Source organism: Nylanderia fulva, unplaced genomic scaffold (genome assembly GCF_048542155.1).
Source record: "Nylanderia fulva isolate GAGA-0341 unplaced genomic scaffold, ASM4854215v1 Scaffold17, whole genome shotgun sequence".
NCBI classification, from domain to species: domain Eukaryota; kingdom Metazoa; phylum Arthropoda; class Insecta; order Hymenoptera; family Formicidae; genus Nylanderia; species Nylanderia fulva.
In genome coordinates this window covers 261,436-281,428 of record NW_028189945.1, presented here as the reverse complement: position 1 = coordinate 281,428, position 19,993 = coordinate 261,436, and the positions used below count along the sequence as shown (strand labels likewise).

Genomic DNA, 19,993 nt, shown 5'->3' with positions numbered 1-19,993 from the left:
TGCATTTAAGGGATATTCCTGTCGGATCTTTTACTTCCAAACTTTTCCAATATCCACGTGTGTCCAGTGTAAAGATATAAAAAAAAACTATTTTTCTAATAAAAAAAATATATAAAAATTGTTTTATCATTAACTTTTGAAATAATATGATTTTTCTTTATTTTTTTCGAAAGTAATTTTCATGAATTAAATAGAACTTGTGTGATAAATACACTCCTCAAAATAATTAAGGGATCAAAATTGTCCAAAAATAGACCAATTTTAAATAGCTATAACTTTGTTCCGAAAAACAGGAATTTAAATTTTAAAAAAGGATTTTAAAGTTTGAAATCTCTACTTTCGAAAGAGAGAGGTCATAGCTTTTTTTATTTTCTTCAATTCTGATATTTTTTTTACATACAAAAAATGACGAACATAAAATGAAAAAATTTTGTGACATTTTCACGTTAAAGCCTGAAGTTTTCCTTGCAAAATAGTTTTTAAAATTTAAATTTCGATGTTCGTCGTTTTTTGTATGTAAAAAATATCAGAACTGACGAAAATGAAAAAAGCTTTCGAAAATAGAGATGTCAAGCTTTAAAACCCTTTTTTAAAATTCATATTCCCATTTTTCGAAACAAGTTACAACTATTTTAAATTTTTCTATTTTATGGACAATTTTTTATCCTATAATTATTTTAAAGAGTGTATTAAACTCGACATGATTTAGGTAATTTTCAATTAGATGCACAACAAAAAATTTTTATTATGCCTCAAATTGAAGATTATTCGCATTAGCATCTAAAAAATTAAAATAATAAAAAATCAACATATAGAGATATTAAATACCTGAAAAAATTGAAAAAAAGACTTGTTTTTTCCATAAAAATTTGTTTCCATTTACATTTCTAGTTTGGTGACACTTTGATCAATCTTATATAGAAAAGACATACCCAACGCAGTATCGCCGCTTGCCAACAGCACCGTGAATATCAGGCTCGCTGTTGTAATCGCTACCGTTCCGATCCCAAACGAGCCCATCTGTAATGAGAATAAGGAATCTCAGTTACAAAACCCGTAATTAGAATCGGTCTGGTATTGTTTCTGGAGCTGACGCGAGGTTGACTCCCACGCACGCGAGATATAATCATTTCCGCGTATATGTGCTAAATAACTTATTTTAAATAATAATTAATGTGAAGGAAATGAAGTTATGCAAGTCAGTATTCGAGTAATGCATATATGACTGCAGGCAGAGATTTTTCTTTTAAGCGATTAGACATGCGTTAACCCACTTGTCAATGTATAATTTTTCATCTTACGGATTCCAATAATGCGTCTTTTCGACACATTTTAAAAGGTTTTTAAATACAAAGATCCTTTGTACCCATTTTATTTCAAGCGGGAAAAATTCCGGCATGTTTTGAATATTTTAAGTTGCTTTCATAAGTACTCGTTCCACTGACACAAGGCTCAAAATTATATATATCTAATTATTAGATAAATCTAATCATTATGTATAACTTTAGATTTCCCATCCAGCATATGAGATTCCCGATAAGATCTGGGTAGAGCTAATTGACTAACAGAAAAGACGTCTAATCAACACGAAGAATTTATTATCGCGCACGATGGGTATCTCTTAAATTGATTTGACATTTATAAAAGATCGAGAAGACGAGATATTCGGGAGCATGCGAGATTTCCCGCGTGTTTCGCGAAACCGTTTCCTAGATGCTTCCTTACGTCGTCATTTTCATCTCATTTTCTCCGCCACAGCTGGCTATCCTGTTTCTCGATGACCCCACCTGTCGGGGATCGAGGGTTTCGCAAGATCATTTCTCGTTCTTCTTCGTGTATTTCTCTCTTAATACGTTTATCTATCATCTCTCGCGGTAATAGCAGTGTGTCGCGTATAAGAGTCGAGATTCAGAACCCCGAGATTGTGAGCGTCGAAAATAGACCGCGTGCATCTTCCCGTTACTTTGCAATTAATCTTCTTCTCGCACGTGTAAATAATAACGTTTGCGCGCTAATATCGATAATTTCTCAAATCGTTGTGATTATCCTTAATTTCTCCGAGCAATAATAATAATTTACGTTCGCTAATTATATTTCTACGTTTCGCGAGGTATCAAGAGACGCGGCTAATAAACAGAGCCTTATATAATTACTATTATAAGCATCTGGCTGTTTAACAATTTTATTTTTTTTTTATATATTTTTTATATATTATTTATATATTTTTATTTTTATATATGACTTCACTTTCTAACATAATTTGAATTTTTATATTTACTGCTCTTAACAGCCTTTTATCAAATTTATTTTTTTTTTTTCATAGTAAAATTTAGATCGCTCTTTTTTTCGACGCGAAATTTATTTCCCCGGCGGACACCAAAAATCCGCGAGCCATCATTACATTCTTATATAAATCCGGCGATTATCCATCGTCGTAACAAATTTATTTTTTTTATATATTTTTTATATATTTATTTTTTATATATTATTTATATATTTTTATTTTTATATATGACTTCACTTTCTAACATAATTTGAATTTTTATATTTACTGCTCTTAACAGCCTTTTATCAAATTTATTTTTATTTTTTTTCATAGTAAAATTTAGATCGCTCTTTTTTTCGACGCGAAATTTATTTCCCCGGCGGACACCAAAAATCCGCGAGCCATCATTATATACATTCTTATATAAATCCGGCGATTATCCATCGTCGGATTTCACAACGGGTTGTTGGCTTTGTTGACCAACTTACTTCCCTCAAGTGCATGCTCGATCGGCCAATCAGCGCATTACGATAACAAGGATACAGATATCATCATACCAGAAGACCGGCCACGTAGAGAGTCTCGCGGAGTTCGAGGTCACCAAGTATAATGGCGCTCTATTGAAGATTGCCGGGGGGAAGGAGAGCCACGTCGTGGCCTGTACCGAGGCCAAAGGTTCATCCTTCCCTCTCTGTCCGTGGCCTCTCCTTCGCGACCCAGCACCCACGAGTTGCACGTCGTGGCAAAGTCGCGCGCTAACAATGAGGAATGCGCTTAGGCGCGCTCGCGGTAGGCAGGTTGATGCACTGTTACGAAGATTAATGCACCTAGTGAGGTGAAAGAAACACGCGCGCGAAGGAAGCGCGGATTTCTTCTTTGAGGTCACGAGTTACCTGAGAAACTCGGATTTCCGGGGTTTAACGGCACCTTTACACACTCTGCGAGTATAAAGGAGAGATTTCGCAGTTCCAGATTCGCAACAAAATAGCAAAATCGCTTTAATGAGATGTCTTGAAATCGCTAATTAAGATACTCGATTTATATACAATTGTTCAAAAGAAAATACAAGATTATTAAGGATATGTCTACTTAAATCTTGTCAAAGTTCCCGAGGAGTTTCTTGATTTTTCAGATATTTTCGTTTCAAATTCCAGGTCCAAAGAAATATAATATTTTAAATGTACTTTTTCTATTCTAAAAAATAAAATAATATATACGATTGCAAACTCGATCAGCGGATTGTCGACCGCTTGCAATATATTAAATTATTAAAGACACAATTTTTAAACAAATTCTGAGCCTTAATAAAATGAGAATTCTCGGATTTTTTAGGCAAAAAGAAATTCTCTGACAATTACTGATTTTTCCAGAGAATATAGACATTCTGTTTCTTTTTATTGTTGTCACAATTCTTTCTCTCTGTCTTATATGGTACTTTGGATATGCTTCAAAATTTATAAAGTAGAAAGTAAATATATTAAAATATATAAAAATTCACAGAATTTCGTATAATGTATATTATACAAATATAACAATATCTATTAAAAGATGAGAAATATTGAAACGAATTAACGCGGCGATAAAATTAGAAACCAAACAAAGATTTGTCAATAATCTACAATAATCCGCGTAATAACATTTGAATAAAATTGTTTAGCGCAAAATAAAATACTAATCCGGATTATGACAGTTGGAGCACAGAGTAGCTTAAAACAGCTGATCAACTACACAACAAGACATTAATAATTAAACAGAAACGAATTAACGCGGCGATAAAATTAGAAACCAAACAAAGATTTGTCAATAATCTACAATAATCCGCGTAATAACATTTGAATAAAATTGTTTAGCGCAAAATAAAATACTAATCCGGATTATGACAGTTGGAGCACAGAGTAGCTTAAAACAGCTGATCAACTACACAACAAGACATTAATAATTAAACAGAAACGAATTGACGCGGCGATAAAATTAGAAATTAAACAAAGATTTGTCAATAATCTACAATAATCCGCGTAATAACATTTGAATAAAATTGTTTAGCGCAAAATAAAATACTAATCGGGATTATGACAGTTGGAGCACAGAGTAGCTTAAAACAGCTGATCAACTACACAACAAGAGATAATTAAACAGAAACGAATTAACGCGACGATAAAATTAGAAATCAAACAAAGATTTGTCAATAATCTACAATAATCCGCGTAATAACATTTGAATAAAATTGTTTAGCGCAAAATAAAATACTAATCCGGATTATGACAGTTGGAGCACAGAGTAGCTTAAAACAGCTGATCAACTACACAACAAGAGATAATTAAACAGAAACGAATTAACGCGGCGATAAAATTAGAAACCAAACAAAGATTTGTCAATAATCTACAATAATCCGCGTAATAACATTTGAATAAAATTGTTTAGCGCAAAATAAAATACTAATCCGGATTATGACAGTTGGAGCACATAGAGCAGCTTAAAACAGCTGATCAACTCGTCGTTACCTCTATCTGCGGAACGTATCTCCATCGTGTCTCGATTCATATATTAATGGCGGCGATCGAGATATGCAACATACGGTAGCCTGGCAGAACGACCTTAACGATCTCGCACACGTGTACGTACAGCAGTTCACGACGTCGGTTCCCCGGCCGATGCACGCGCGGGAAAAGTCATCCCGCGTACGCGCGAGAGAGTCCCTGACCTTTACGTCACAACCGGTCTCGTCTCCACTCGACGATAGATACCGCCGAAGAAGAAAACCTGGCGGACGGGTTCGCAGGCGATGTTTCGCGGGCGCCCCAAGGCGCGTTCGCCACGCGAGAATCGACACTTCCGGTAATCCTCTACGAGCCTGTGCGAACCGCGTCTCTACCGGATTTCAGTCGCCTTTTTGCCAGAAATGTGTTCCTCGCGAGGCGAAGGCCCTGATTACACTTCCCGCCACATCGTCGATGGAAGTCGTTATATATGATACGGGCTGCAATTATGCGAATTACAGAAGATTGTTAAGATAATCTAGCGAAGAAAGGAAATGCTCCTTTTTTTCTTTTATGGGTTGGATCGTGTATCCTATACGGTCGCGTGGCACTTTTCATTTCGCACTCTTCGTGTCGCAGGATGGCGTGTTTTAGACATTTCAATGGAAGAATAAAAAGAGGGAGAAGACGTTGCTGAAAAAATTATCCAGACATTTGTACGTATAATGACAATTGAGTAAATTTATATGCCGATGATTATTACAATTAAACGCACGTTTGCTAAGAATCCGGCAAATTCTCGTGAACGGTTAATTAACCGACTCATGATCGTCATCTTCGGATAATGCAGCGTCATGGAAGTCTCATGACGGCCCACAGCTACGTAATTATGGTAGGCTCTCGAGAGCCCATGAAGATTCAATTACGGCGTCACGAGTTAAGCGATCCTTTCGAGAACGAATCGGGCGTTTATGGGGTCGTTTACGGTTCTCGCAGATCCGTTCCATGTGCATCATCTGTTGCAGAGAAATATATTACCATGACGAACTGCACACGTGGAAATGCACCTATGTTATTTTATTATCCTTCTCGAATAACTCGAGAGTTCCCCCCAACATAGATATTCTCCGTATTCTCACCAACGACTCTACGCCTACAAAACCGTCTAGTAACCGATTGATAACGCGAGATCAACTGCTTGGAAGTACGTTCGCGATCGTAATCGTACAGTATTGTTGCGTATGCATCAAGGGGAAGGTTGTCGAGCTCGGCTAGCGAAGACATGTACATTTATTCTCCTCGCGAGTCGATGCCATTCGAATTAATGGCCTCTGCAGAGAGAATTTAATGCTACAAACTTGTTTCCTATATTTTCGTAAAGGATATACACAGAGAGAGTTTTCTCTTAACATTTACCTTGAAAATCATGTAACCGTAGGACAATATAGTATTTAAAAAAATTTATAAGTTTCTCTACTAATTAATATTTACCAAAATAAAAAATACCTATTAACAACTACCACAATAAGATATAAAATATGTTCGATTAATTCTTCTATGTACATACTAAAATTTTTTATTCTCATGATAAATTTTCAGGGTAAATTCTAAGAGAAAATTCTCTCCGTGTATAGAGATGAGCATTCGCTGGATGGTAAACGTCCAGTTTATATATGCACGTATAATTTCCCAGACTTTGTTCACGAATCAAAGTACGATGATAATTGCTCCGGTAAACATTGCTCGAACCGAGCACAATTATCTCGATGAACATATCAACCCGGGGTTGCATCGATTTTGCAACGTTCGGAGTCCATAGTTACCTAGGTGGAACTGATTAGACGGTGAAGAGAAAATTGTTCCTCGCTGTTGCATCCCCGGCGTCAGCGAAAGGGAAAGGAGAAAAGTTTAAAGGAAAGACGAGGGAGATTGTTATTTCTGCTAAGCGCACGCTATCGCGCGCGATTTCGTTCTCTATTCCTTCCTCCTTCTCTCTCTCTCTTTCGTTCTCTCCGAAAGAATGATGCTGCGATAGGAAGAGCCCGACGTGGCGTTTCGCGAGGAGAGGAATCATCATTCCTTCGTCTAGGGTCGCTTCACACCCTCTCATCGAGGAAGAGAGAAGCGAAGCGCTTCCCGTCACGATACTACATCCGCTTTTCGTGATGAATCCGACTCTGCTCGCGGTTGGAATTTACATGAAAGCGAAAAGCAGACCTTCGTGTGCGTGTCTAATACATGAGAAATGTTGATGCTCATCTCTGGTGAATAGTGATGAAGTAAGAAGGGATTGCGATACACGGCGCCTATAATTAAATAAATAACCCGTCCGCATAAAATATTAACCATTTGACTTCACCGAGATGATAAAAATCGAAGAAAAAACTTCTTGAGGGAATATTAAGTCTCCACGGCATTAATCAAATATCATTTTTATTCGTTTCTTTTTTTACTAATTATTTATTATTATTATATAGCAGAGATGGTTTAAATGTTGATTTAATATTTAAAATTAATATTACATTTTTTCTTTCAAAATAGAAGAGGATTGATGAATCGACGACTCTTGAAAGCTCGTAATTTTCTGGGAATGAATCTTTGGAATTTTCATGTTGAATATTTTTGCGCAATACCGGATTATTACGATGTGAACTCGATAAACTACGATGACTATCCTCACGACCTCAGACCAGTAGCGTCAGCGTTGATTCATAAACAATGAGTTGCAGGAACGCGAGGATAAGGAAAAAGAACGAAGCGAGACGAAAGCGTACAGCAACGAATTTATAAATAATCAAGATACGTAAATCGTATTAAAGCTGCTCACTACAGAAGTCTTGAAGAACATTTTCACGGCCATTGAGGCATTCATTTCTTTCTCGATAGATATTTCATTCGCGTACCAAAGTACGTAAAAAAGTAATTTGTGAAATTGACCGCGGAATTTGCTCGGTTCTTTCATTTAAAAAAAAAAAAAAAAAAAAGATGAAATTCACGTTTCAAACATTATAGCGTTAAAATTTCCTAAAACAAGTATTTTATTATAATATTATTAAAAGATTACGTACACGGAAAAAAAAATTATTACTATTACAGGTAAATTTTAAACGTCTCTATATATTACATCTGAAAAAGCGCTTTGGTAACAAATATTTTTAGCTATAATTTAACGAAAAATTTTCTATTAAACTATAGCCAGTTAAAATTAAACGTAGGATTGGTAAATAAATTTCAGGTGTAATATACGGATACCTAAAAATTTAGCTCTATTGTAATTAAATAATTAATTAATATCTTTCCATGTATTTATTTTAAAATAAAGGAGAAGAGTCTAGCCTCGCTATGATATCCTGTGAGAATCGAGATGAGAAAAATCTTGGGTTCGTTGCCTCTCAGCGATGAAGACGAGTGATAACTACTTAGGATCGATCGAAAGATCTATCGATCGATCGATCGATCGATCTGGCGGAACGTGCATCAGGACGCGCGCATCGGGTGATCTCGATAAATCTCTCGAATAATTAACAGCTAGATCGGTGTATTATACAGAAAACGCGAAGGGGCGGTCAAACAGAGCCGAGAACAGAGAGAACGAGCCAAGTAGAAAAAAAGAAAAAAAAATACAATCGCGCTCGTACGTTCTCCTCTCTGGCGGAAGACTTCGTCCTGGTGCAACGACCTGGCGTAGGAGCCCTTCCCTTCTTCGCGCTATCACAGCGCGGGAATAATAATCAGGCAAGCGAGAGGGAAGGACGACCTTTCGGCTCTCATCTCCATCCATCCAGGATATTATCCAGGTAGATGCCGTAAACGTACTATTCCAGCGACGCGAGAGAGACTTGTCCCACAACGGCGAATATTAAAATGATGTATCGTCGTTGTAACGAGTTCTATAAATCAGTGGCCCGGAATGGCCTCTTGCCGAAGTCGTTTTTCTCGGTTCTCTACACACTTAGCTTAGAAAATACTTTGCAAAAAAAATCGCTTCTTACTTAAACGCGTATTCGCATGATCGTGCCACGAACGGTGAAGTATTACGCCTCTTCGATTCTTGAAATTGTGTGAGAAGAGATCATCCCGGGCTGATACTTCTTGGGAGGGAAAGATAGAGGGACTGTTTTTTTTTTTTTTTACAGCAGGAATATTCCCGTATAGAGAAACGTACAGTTATCGCGTTAGAAAACTTTCGACGCTCGATGATGGGAAGGCTGAAACGTTCGAGCGAAGTTGAAGACCGAAGATAGACGCGTACAGAAATCTACGGGGCTCCCTCGCAACTTTATGGTTTCGTATCAGGCAAGCGGTAATCACACGAGGCTCATATAAACGATCTTTCAACTCGCATCTTCATCTTCGTCTTCTCATTCTTCATCGTGGATTATTTCAGTTTTAAAGCGAGCGATCGGCGAAATTTTATCTCTGAAAGACACTGGTAAATTCTCGCTCCTCTCTCACGTATTCTTGCGCATTAATAAGCGGTCTGTCTTAATAACAGTTTCTCTTCATCTCGGCTAATATCGCGACACGCGTATCATCAAGAAGCAATCCCGCGCGGAGTTTATTAGAATAAAAAAAAAAATAATAAAAATTAAAAATAAAAATAAAACTTCAACATCTTTCAGACTCGAGAGCTCAGAATGCAGTCGTTAACTTTGCTTCAGAGTTCTTTATAGAGCGAATAAGAAATGGAGAAGCGAGATACGATGACCCTGAAGTCATGAGCCACCTGTAGCTCTCCAATTGACGCTTCTTGCTTCTCCACCGACATTTCATGTACATATTACGGAGACCAGATGATTGACGATCTCGCATATTACACGAACGAGGAGGTTGCTGCTCGCTCTCTCCGGCGTTCAAATCGATTAATGCCGCTCGTTACTACGTTTTAAGCTCGGATTAATTACCGAAGAATACACGCGGCAGGAGGAAAGTGTTACGGAAAGGATATCTACGGTTTATCTCCGATCTCGAGGATTTCGCGCGGCTCCGAAGAAGCCGAAGAGAGCGGACGACTTCATCATCTCGTGCCAGGCGCGGCCCCCAGATTTCTTCATCGTCGAACGGAAATTATCCTCGCGATGAATTACAGATGGCTCGGACAAAGAGAGATGAAACACGGAAGTGTATGTATATGCCGCGTTCCGATACGTGGCAGCTCGTAGATAGGTAAAATGGAATAAATAAACGTCGAGATAGCGATACGGGATAACATTCGCGGCGCAATTTAATTGGAGAGACACGAGAGAAATTATCTTTTCCGCACTCACGAATTGGATTACGCGTAAATCCACTTCGAGAGTGAACGACTGTCTGCTGTAAATAATCGAGTAATCAAGGGAATACAAGAAGCTGAGATGAAAAAGGAGATATTTATATGTTAAATAAACCAATGGTAAATAAATGTGGAAATATTGCAAAAATATAAATCGAAATAAAGAATAAGCGGCTTGACGTCAACAAAATTAAAGGATATTAAAATAAGATGTGCAATACAAGATTGTAATACGATAACTGGAAATTCGTAATAAAGTTATCTTTCTTTCATGATCGTATTTATAGTAAGATTGAAAATATCTTGAGCGAAGAATCGATAAGAGCTTATTAAATATCTTGTCGACAAGGCATAGAATATTAAATCTATGACGAGATCTCTGATATAATGGAAATAAAATCAAAGTGAATAATTTAAGAAACATCTATGTATCAATTTCAGTTAATGTCAGCTCGATATCGGATATGTACGAGTTATCATATTGTCGATAACTGTATTTAAGTTTGCGAGAAAAGAAAAATAAAGCAGAAAAGAGAATTATATGAAAAAAAAAACTGACAGGGAAGGATAAAAAAAAACGAGGAATCCATCCGCAGCGAAGCCGCACTTATCTTCTTCGCATAAAACAGTAGTATAAAATGACCCGCGGCTACTCCTCGCTCCATTTGCACGAGATAATCTTAATATCTGCAGAGAAAAGGAAGCAGCTACACCGCGATGATGGAACGATATAACGTAACTCGAAGACATTGAAAACCAGATTTTGTCTGGGAAGAAAAAATGCAAGCTTCCAGGCTCCGGTTGGACTTTCCTCATTTCCTCTCCTTTCGTCGGAAGAAAAGTGAGGAAGAATGATCTCTGGTTAATAGAGAAACTCGCAATCGGCGTCGAGCCGCAAGGATAATTAAGCATTCGGTTAATTAACTATAGTTGCATCTTCCGTTACGTCGTTTTTCATGTTACGAGGGAAGAGAATATGTTCTTCGGGAGAACTTGTCTTGCAAGTTGCGCGGAAGCGACCTTGGATAATATCTAAATGTGTATAGAAAGCAGAAGCCCCCGATGAGGAAATTCTCACATCTGGAGACTGGACTGATGATAATTAGACGCTCATTGGCCGAGCGCCACCGTTATTTCCATCTCGGTTCTAAAGTCGACAAAAAAAAATCGCGTAATAAGCTGCTTTATGACGGTTTCGAGAAAAACGACCTTGAGGCGACTACCGCTTCCGGGTGCAGAAATCGACAATCTTAACGTTGACACCCGAGTTAACGAGCCCGCTAATATTCATGAAGACACGAACCGGTTACATCGATCAGTATTAAATATAAGTTTAGAGATTATAAACTTAACGGCGGATGAGAATAGATCGACATATTATTTAAGCATGTTTTATAGATACATTTTTTTTTCGAGCAACTAATAATACAGGATTTTATATATTTTAAGAGAGAGTAATTTTCTCGATAAAATCCGTCCTAGCGTTTAACTATCTATATCCTCATTTTTATTTTACATTATTTTCATATGAAAGAAACCAATTTAGTCAAATCTGAGAGGTAGCAATAAAAGTTAACAAATTGTGTTTAATGATTAAAAAAATTTTTTTTCAGAAACACACACAAGATGTCTAATTAATTATCTCTCTGTGCCGTTACTCCGTATTATAATAAGACGAGGTGTAAACTTGAGGACAGAACTGAAGAATGCTAGAAACGCTACGTCCCCGTGTTTACAGTTAAGTCGCTACAGATCGTTTATCCTACTGCTTTCGTGTAATGTGTTCATTTCAAGGAATCGCAAGAAATTTATCCCGCGGAGAGAGAAAGGGAAACAATCCAGGATACGAGCAGAAGGCGCCGATCCGTTACATCAACGATGTACGCCAGCGATGTAACGTAACTTGCGAACGTGAGTCGCATCTCGAGACTGTCTTGAGATCATTCGCTGATGAGCGAGAGTGGGTGCAGCATCACGCGCATGAGAGAAAAAAAAAAAGACATTCTCGAGAAAAGCGACTCGAAGAATTTCAATGCATATATCTAGCTCGGGACATGTGTTTAAACAACTTTATTTAAATTATTCAATTTTTTTCCCCTTTCAAAGAATTTATTAATGTCGATGAGATGAGGAAGATCGGCGTTCGCGCAATAAAAAAATTTCAATGAACTTCTAACCCACTTTAGAATTCAAATGCATATATTTAACTCGGGATACGTATTTAAACAACTTAATTTAAATTATTAATTTTTTTCTCTTCTAAAGGATCTCTTGATTAATATCGATGAGATGAGAAAAATTAGCGTTCGCGTAATTGAAAAAATTCAATAAACTTCTAACCCACTTTAGCGCAGGCCTGATACCTCGGGGTATCAATTGAAAATAAATAAACAGAATTTTAATTAAACTGAACACCAACCGGTTTGGAAACACGACGAACGACACGGGCTACCGAGACGTCACGTGACATGGCCGAGGACATCAGCAACGCGGTCGTGATCATGCAGAGTCGTAGCTCTACGAGGACACTTTGTCTCCCGATCGTTCCAGCCGGCGTGTTCCGCGATTTTTCCAACCAAGACTCTAAGCCGGATCCTACCTCGTCCTGTACCTTTCTTCTCTTCTCTCTCGTTCACGCTCATCCGGCTCCTCTGGCCGGCTCCGATGCAAATGGAATAGAAGCTCGGAGCGAGATCAGCGAGGCAGGACGGCGAGACAAAACGATTTCCAGGAGGAACCCGCTGTACCGTTCAAGGACACGATGCAACTCGAAAGCAGGCTCCGTGACATGAGGTGGAGAAGAAGCGAAGGTAGAAAAGAAGGACGAAGAAGAAGAAGAAGAAGAAGTCTGCGACTAGGGGGGCCGAGGAAGGGAATATTCACGGATGTGCGTCCATGGTTACAAGATACTGCCTTGTTGGTAGAATTTTTCTCGATTAGTCGCAGCCACCGGAGAAACTCCGGAGGTCTATCGGATCCTATACCTAAGACAGGACGACACGACCCGACCGACCGAAGCCGCGAACGGCTCCGAGAAGTGAGGAGAAAGGATTCATCTCTTCTCTATCGTCCTCTGGGATCGCGGCTTGGACGTTATAAATTAATGCTCTCTCTCTCTCTCTCTCTATCTCTCTCTCGAGGGCGGCTTCGCCGACGGGAGCACTTAAGATAATTTCCATCCCGTGTCCTTCCAGTCAGCTCGAGTACACTCGCCGTGATATGTTTGCGATTTTGAAACGCTAGCTTACGGAAGCATAATGAATGTCTACGCAATCGTATCCGAGAATCGGCGATTTCGCTTAATTCGCGTTAATCGCCTCGGAAGGAACATCTGCTCCGTAGCATCGCTCAGTTATTAATCCGCGCTTCCATCCGTTCAAGAGACTTTTCCAAGGATTTTCTGTCTCGACATTGTTCAGTGTCTACTCAAATCTTGTAAATAAAGTATTTTTATTTAAAATTCCAGATAAATTTTTAGATGCAACTCTAAAGTAAGTTTATTTATTGTAATGCGCTCTTCCTAATATTTTTTATTCATATGATTATAAAAAAAGTTATCAAGCATACAGAATGTTTTTCTTTTATGCTGATTTATTAATCGGAAAATTAATTTGGACAAACAAAGTGCAATATATCCAAACGCGCTAAAGGATATCGTATATACAAAAATATAAAATAAAAAATAATTAAACGTTTTAAAAAGTGTTAATTTAAGTATTAAAAAATTCAAGAAAATAATAAATAGCATAATATATATGCTTACAATAAAAAAGTAAAATTATTAAAAACAAACACATTAGGTAAAAAAAAAATCTCAGATTTTTCCAGGGAAAGTAGACACCCTGATTATTACTCGCAACCGAATTTTTCTTTCTTACACAACAGTATCCTTCAACAGCTCGTGGTGCGAGGGATGAGCTCTGCTCCTTGTAGATGCACCGCTTTCATTATAACTCGGGGTTCACTGAACCGGTCGATAAATTGCGCGTCTACGATTTCTCCCCGCGAGAGTCTTTCATACCTGGTAATTACGGATTCGCCGGCTAATGGCTATTTAGAACGGACCAGGCGTGATTTAACGTCTTGCCCTACCCGCGGCGCGGCGTATATACATACACACTTTTCGTAGCTAGCGCAGCAGATCGCGCAGATTTGCATCGCGGCAAAAGCTCTATCGCTAACAGGCTCCGCAAAGTTAATAGACTCGTGCCTGGCGAGGGGGCAAAATCACCGGGATCCAACGGTGCACGCACGATCGTCTGGTTAAGGCATTTTTCTATCATGGCCCGCCGGCGGCCCAAGTGCGCTAAGTAATATATTATCCGAGGATTATGCGATGAATCTAATTATGAGAAGTGCAATTGCGACTGCGATTTACGCTGGACGACTGCAGACCACGACTCGACTCGCGTACACGTAATTTGCATGTTAATGGAACGAATAATAATCACGTGTGTGCTCCAAGCGAGTGCACTGATACTAGTGCCTTCCTATTCGAGGCTCTCTCTCTCTCTCTCTTTATATAATATATATGTAGCTCGCAATTAAGATCCGAAGAAGCAACGAGGAAGAAAAAATCATATATCTAATTGCGACAGGTCGCGTGATAAAGCGTCCCACGGTCGTCTGAAATTGGGGTCAGTGTCGCGAGGGATGGAAGGAAACTTTCACTAAGCTCCTCGAGTTCGAGGTAATCTTGATTATCCCGCTTACACAACTCCGCGACAATCACGAGAACAATGACGTTTGTATATATATATATATATATATATATATATATATATATATTCAGTGCGCGAATCTCGTCACGAAATTACACGCATAAGAGTTCAACTGAGACAACACCATGTCTATGTCTTTAAGACGTCTTTTGGATATAATATCATAAGACGTCTTAAAGACTACTTCAAGATGTCTTATGCGCCACTTTTAGACACGGTGTTATCTGGGAAGACGAGTCAAACGAGTTGACGAGGACCACGATCTCACAAAGTGCGGTTACTCTAGGAAAAGAAAATGAAGAAAAGCCGCGGGTGTAATCGGAAAGTCGATTACACGAACTGTTCGCTAACGAGAAACGATCTCGAGTTAATGAGCTCCTCGGTTGACGAGAGGCCCCTGGTTAGGTTAACAAACGCAACACAACAAAAGCACGCACCCGTAATCACTGAGGTGCGAATGCACAGATGCCGACGACTGACTTTGTCATTCCAGGGAGTGGGAGTGAACACCTGCGTGCCAGGTATCATGGGATGAGGGAGAAGAGCACAAACACTAGAGTGAAACGCAGGGACACCCGACCTTGAACTCTCGAGGAGTCGATTGCACACGGGAGTTGCTGAAGAGGTTTCGGCTGATTCGCTATCGCTACCGGCGTGACAGCTGCGTTTTTATTTTGGCGCGACCTTCCGTGAAATCTCCAGGGAGTCCTATCCTGGGATAATTGGATGTGCGATCTTTTCTATACCTTGTCTTATTAATAATTCTTTCTCGCGAGAAGTTGTTGTGTGAATGAAGGCACCGTCGCGGAACGTGTTTATGTTCGTTTCGTTCTCGAGTAGATGCAATAAACCTACGGAATGCCTCTTCCGAGTAATTCACTCTCTCTCTCTCTTCTTTGCTAAATTAAGATATAAGTAAAAGATTAGGATGTAAATTAAAGTACGATACATATATTTACATATTTTTTAAATATATGTATATATGTATATATATATATATGTATATATTGTTTTTCTTCAACTTCCTAGTGATACGTAGCTGTGTTTTCTAATGTTATTAAATTATCGTAATTACGGACAGATGCGTTTTGTTTCGCATCTTCCTCTCAGTATTGATATATCGAAATAATCGTGATATACAATCAAGTGCAATCAATGCAATTCAATTTACGATAAAAAGCATAGAGCGGGCGTCTTTCATGGCTATGTAGCGATAAGATAATGATACAAAATGAATCCGGGGGAGTTAGGGAGATTACACGGTCGATCAACACACATCGAGGAAACCTTTCGTCGGCGAATCAGCTGTAGTATCGCATTCATCAATAATGCAGGAGATACATTGCGTAACTTCGAATCAATCTGACGTGGATAGTGGCGCGTTGATTTTTTTCAGTTATTTTAACCCTTGATTTTTACGGCCGACGCTTTAACACCTCGCCTAAGCATTCGTATTATCTTATCAGCGGTAAAAAAAAAAAAAATTACAGACGATCCACGGAAAGCAGTATTGGAGAAGTTTCCGATTTCAAATAAATAATTCGATTTCCTTCGCACGATTTGCCTTGTAGCAGTTGCAGAGCTGTACGTCGTGTAATCAATCCATAGGCGCTCGCTGGAAGCAATTTTGACGCAACTTGTCAAAACATCGATAAAAATTATAGGAAATAAAATTAAATTAACCATGAACAATTTTAAAATGAAATTCCAAGCTATCTAAGATCCCTTCCTTTTCCTCGCGGGGACATGATTTCCTGGATACGAGCGGTATTTAACGACGGGAAGACGTGATGAGGAAAAGGATGGACTTCTTGTAAGAGCGACCAGCGGCAGGTACAACTGTAATTATTTCATTGTCCGTGTTTCGGGCTAAGAATTTACAAGGTTGTAAAGTAGACAGGAAAAAAAAAGGTAATGCACACATCCGGCATCTGTCACATCCTCGGGCGACAACAAGCTCTCTTTCTCTCTCTCTCTTCCTCGTGTGTAATAATTATTTTAACAAAATTCTTCTCTCGCTCCATCAATTCTCTTACGTGTCGTAGTTTCTCGATTTCAAATTATCATTACTATATCACTTCAATTATGCAATTATGCAATTATATTATGAGGCTATTCTAATTATTTTAATGGGCGACCGCCTTGTCGGAGCTAATAACTACCTACGATGGATTAAAGTAGGCGAGAGAGAGAGAAAGAAGATTCTTGTACACTCGCGTGAGAACGGCGCCTGCTACATACTACCTTCTATCCATGGCAGCTCTATATGAGCCGGATGCTCTTACGGTACGTACATGCATCTCGCACACAGTGTATATAAACATCAACATCACAAGAGGCAGCGCACGTAGACCGAGGAAGAGAGAAAAAATCCGCGGATTATAATAAAAGAAACCCTTTAAGGAAGGAGCTATAAATTTCCCAAGACAGATATACACTCGCAACAGCGTGCAATCAATTTGCGAGATGTCGGCGGGCTTCTGAAGCCTCAAGTACTAGTAATGACACGCCTATAACGCTTTCCTAGTTAGCGGGTTCATCATAATGCATTTCATCGAGAGCGATGCACCTATTTTTCTGCCGCATTATGACGCTCGCTAATTGATTTAACGCCACTTACGTTCCTCGGCAAATAATCACCTACGAATAATGGCCGATTGTGCACGGCCGTTCGTAATACGAATGATTCGTATATATGAACATTATGAACTGCCGCCTCTTTCTCACAGAGGTTGAATGAAGATCATGCGCGAGATATCAACCACGTCTCTTATATTCGTGAGCCTTGAAACAACAAGAAGATCGAGGCGTCCCAGCGCGAGATCATAACGGTGTTCATCGTATATACATACACACGATTCGGCGAGTCTATTAGCTCTCTTGTAAAGCAACGAGGCACGATTGGGTGTTCGAGCAATTAACGAGCAATTAATCACCGATTTCCAAAGTACGGTTCCGCAACCGTGAGTTTTTGAACGTTAGATTTCGAGCTCGCCGCAGCTCTTCGGATCAAGGTACCGTTACACAAAAGAGACGAAAAGGAGAAGGAAAAACGGTAGACCTTCGCGTCTCTATCTCTTCTCTGGTCTCTCGATTTCTTTAATCTCTATTTAGCTCTCTCCTTCTCCTCCTACGCCTTATCTACCCACTTGGCGGTTACGGAAAACGGTTTCATCGCGATGGGACTCCTCGCAATCGCGACATTCTGCGGCTTTTCACGTGGAGAGAAAAAGTCCCGATCCCGCAATCGTCATCCGGATACATCTTTTTTCTACTCGCGGCGCGAATCGTCAGATTTTATAGGTGCCATTGCTATAAATAAATCGCCGCGATGTTTGTTTTCGTATATAAGAATGAGTTAAATAATTATTGAAATTTATTAAAATTAAATATCGCAACAATAATGTGTGATGCTGGAGTGTTTCTATTACATAAAACGTGCAGCTCTTAAGTCAGAAAATAACAGATTGTACATTCTGAATTATTCATATATTTGCGGGAGATTAAAATATCCAAATTGCGCTTGGTTTATTCTTAAGTACATGCATTAATAACTAATATTTTCCTCATTAATGCCGGTAATGTAAATAATTTTCCGAAATAATCGGCCTCTAACCGTAAAATACCTGTTGTGCATAAATAGTCGGTTAACGAGTCGGCATTAAAAATTCTCCGCAGTAAAAGCCCGAATGCCGACCTTATAATCAATATTCTGTGGAATCCGTCAAAGGTGCCGAGAACATCTGCGAGAAACGATCGTCGGCGCTTCTCTCTCTCTCGATTTCGCCTGAATGGGAAATAATCCGCGCAGTTAATGAATCGTTCGGCGACGAGAATTCCGATGTGGCTGACGCGCCGTCACGAGCGAGTATATATCGTGACTCGTGAAGGTAGCTATTACGTCGCTATGCTTATTTAATCGCGGACGTGCTTGGTGGTACGAGAGTAGACGAATAGAATCGGGGTCCGATCTTTCGTGTCCTCAATCAATTCTTTTCAAAGAAACTCGCGTGTTTTGTATGCGCTAAATTTAATTTAACCTCATCTCGAATTTACAAAAAAAATTATTCAAAAATGTCGTATTAAGGGATGACAAGTTAAATATTTTATATTTGTTGCGATATGAGATTTAGAACGTAAAAATAAATTTTAGTTTTCACGTAAAAATTTCTTTTATCCTCTGTAGAATTCTCGAATTAAAAAAAAAAATTATTCAAAAATGTCGTATTAAGGGATGACAAGTTAAATATTTTATATTTGTTGCGATATGAGATTTAGAACGTAAAAATAAATTTTAGTTTTCACGTAAAAATTTTTTTTATCCTCTGTAGAATTCTACGGTTAAATCAATCCTTTTCAAAGAAACTCGCGTGTTTCGTGTACACGAAATTAAATTTTTTACCCCATCTCGAATTTTAAGATACAAAAAAATTATTCAGAAATAAATTAAATATTTTCTATTTGTTGCGATATGAGATTTAGAACGTAAAAATAAATTTTTGTTTTCACGCAAAAATTTCTTTTATCCTCTGTATAATTGAAGGAAAAGAAAGAGAACGCGAGAAACGAGGGCACGTGCTTTCTGTTTAGATTTAACGGGATTATATGATTTTTGTAGGCTACCGCATATACATATACAGTTCACCTTTAGTGTTTACGATCGTTTCGTGCATCGCGCTATCGACGCTTTTATGGTCAACGCTTGTTATGGAATTCATGCGTGAACTCGATAACATGCAATGGTGGAATATAACGAATGAAACCATCGAGGAAGTCTCTGTTGGATTGAAATTATCATTACCTCGGGTGCAATTGAAGAGTTGAATGTAACAGTTGATTGAATCAACTCATTCTTTCCGAGAAACACTTAGAAACTCTATACTAAAGACGAAGTTCACCGGTGATATACATATATTTCATATTTGATTCACAGTTGTAAGAAAAATAATGTATCTTGTTACATATTCGATTTATTTCGAAAACTGTTTATTCGTAGGACACACATTTTCTTATTCCTTAATTAATAGTTACATCTTTAAATATTGAATTGAATTGAATTATTATTAAGTAAAAGAGATTAACTGTAAATAAAGTATTCAAGTAGATGAATATTTAAGCAAAATATGAAAATGCTTGCAGCTTATTTAATACTTAACAATAATAATTATACGTAATTAAGATGTAATTCTCGCGCGTTAATTATACTCCATATTTATTGATATTTCTAAGTAAAATTTAATTTTAAAAAATGATGTTG

The 19,993-nt window shown here is 38.3% G+C and overlaps 1 protein-coding gene across 4 annotated transcripts in view; it reads right to left on the bottom strand.

Annotated features, from left to right (window-relative positions):
• The window catches only part of tyn (trynity), a 202,517-nt gene that overhangs the window by 8,601 nt on the left and 173,923 nt on the right, over positions 1-19,993 (bottom strand). For all 4 annotated transcript variants that reach the window (XM_029312334.2, XM_029312333.2, XM_029312337.2 and 1 more), the window contains one exon: positions 933-1,020. In XM_029312334.2, the coding sequence (XP_029168167.2) occupies positions 933-1,020 (88 nt within the window). The remainder of the gene's footprint in view (positions 1-932; positions 1,021-19,993) is intronic.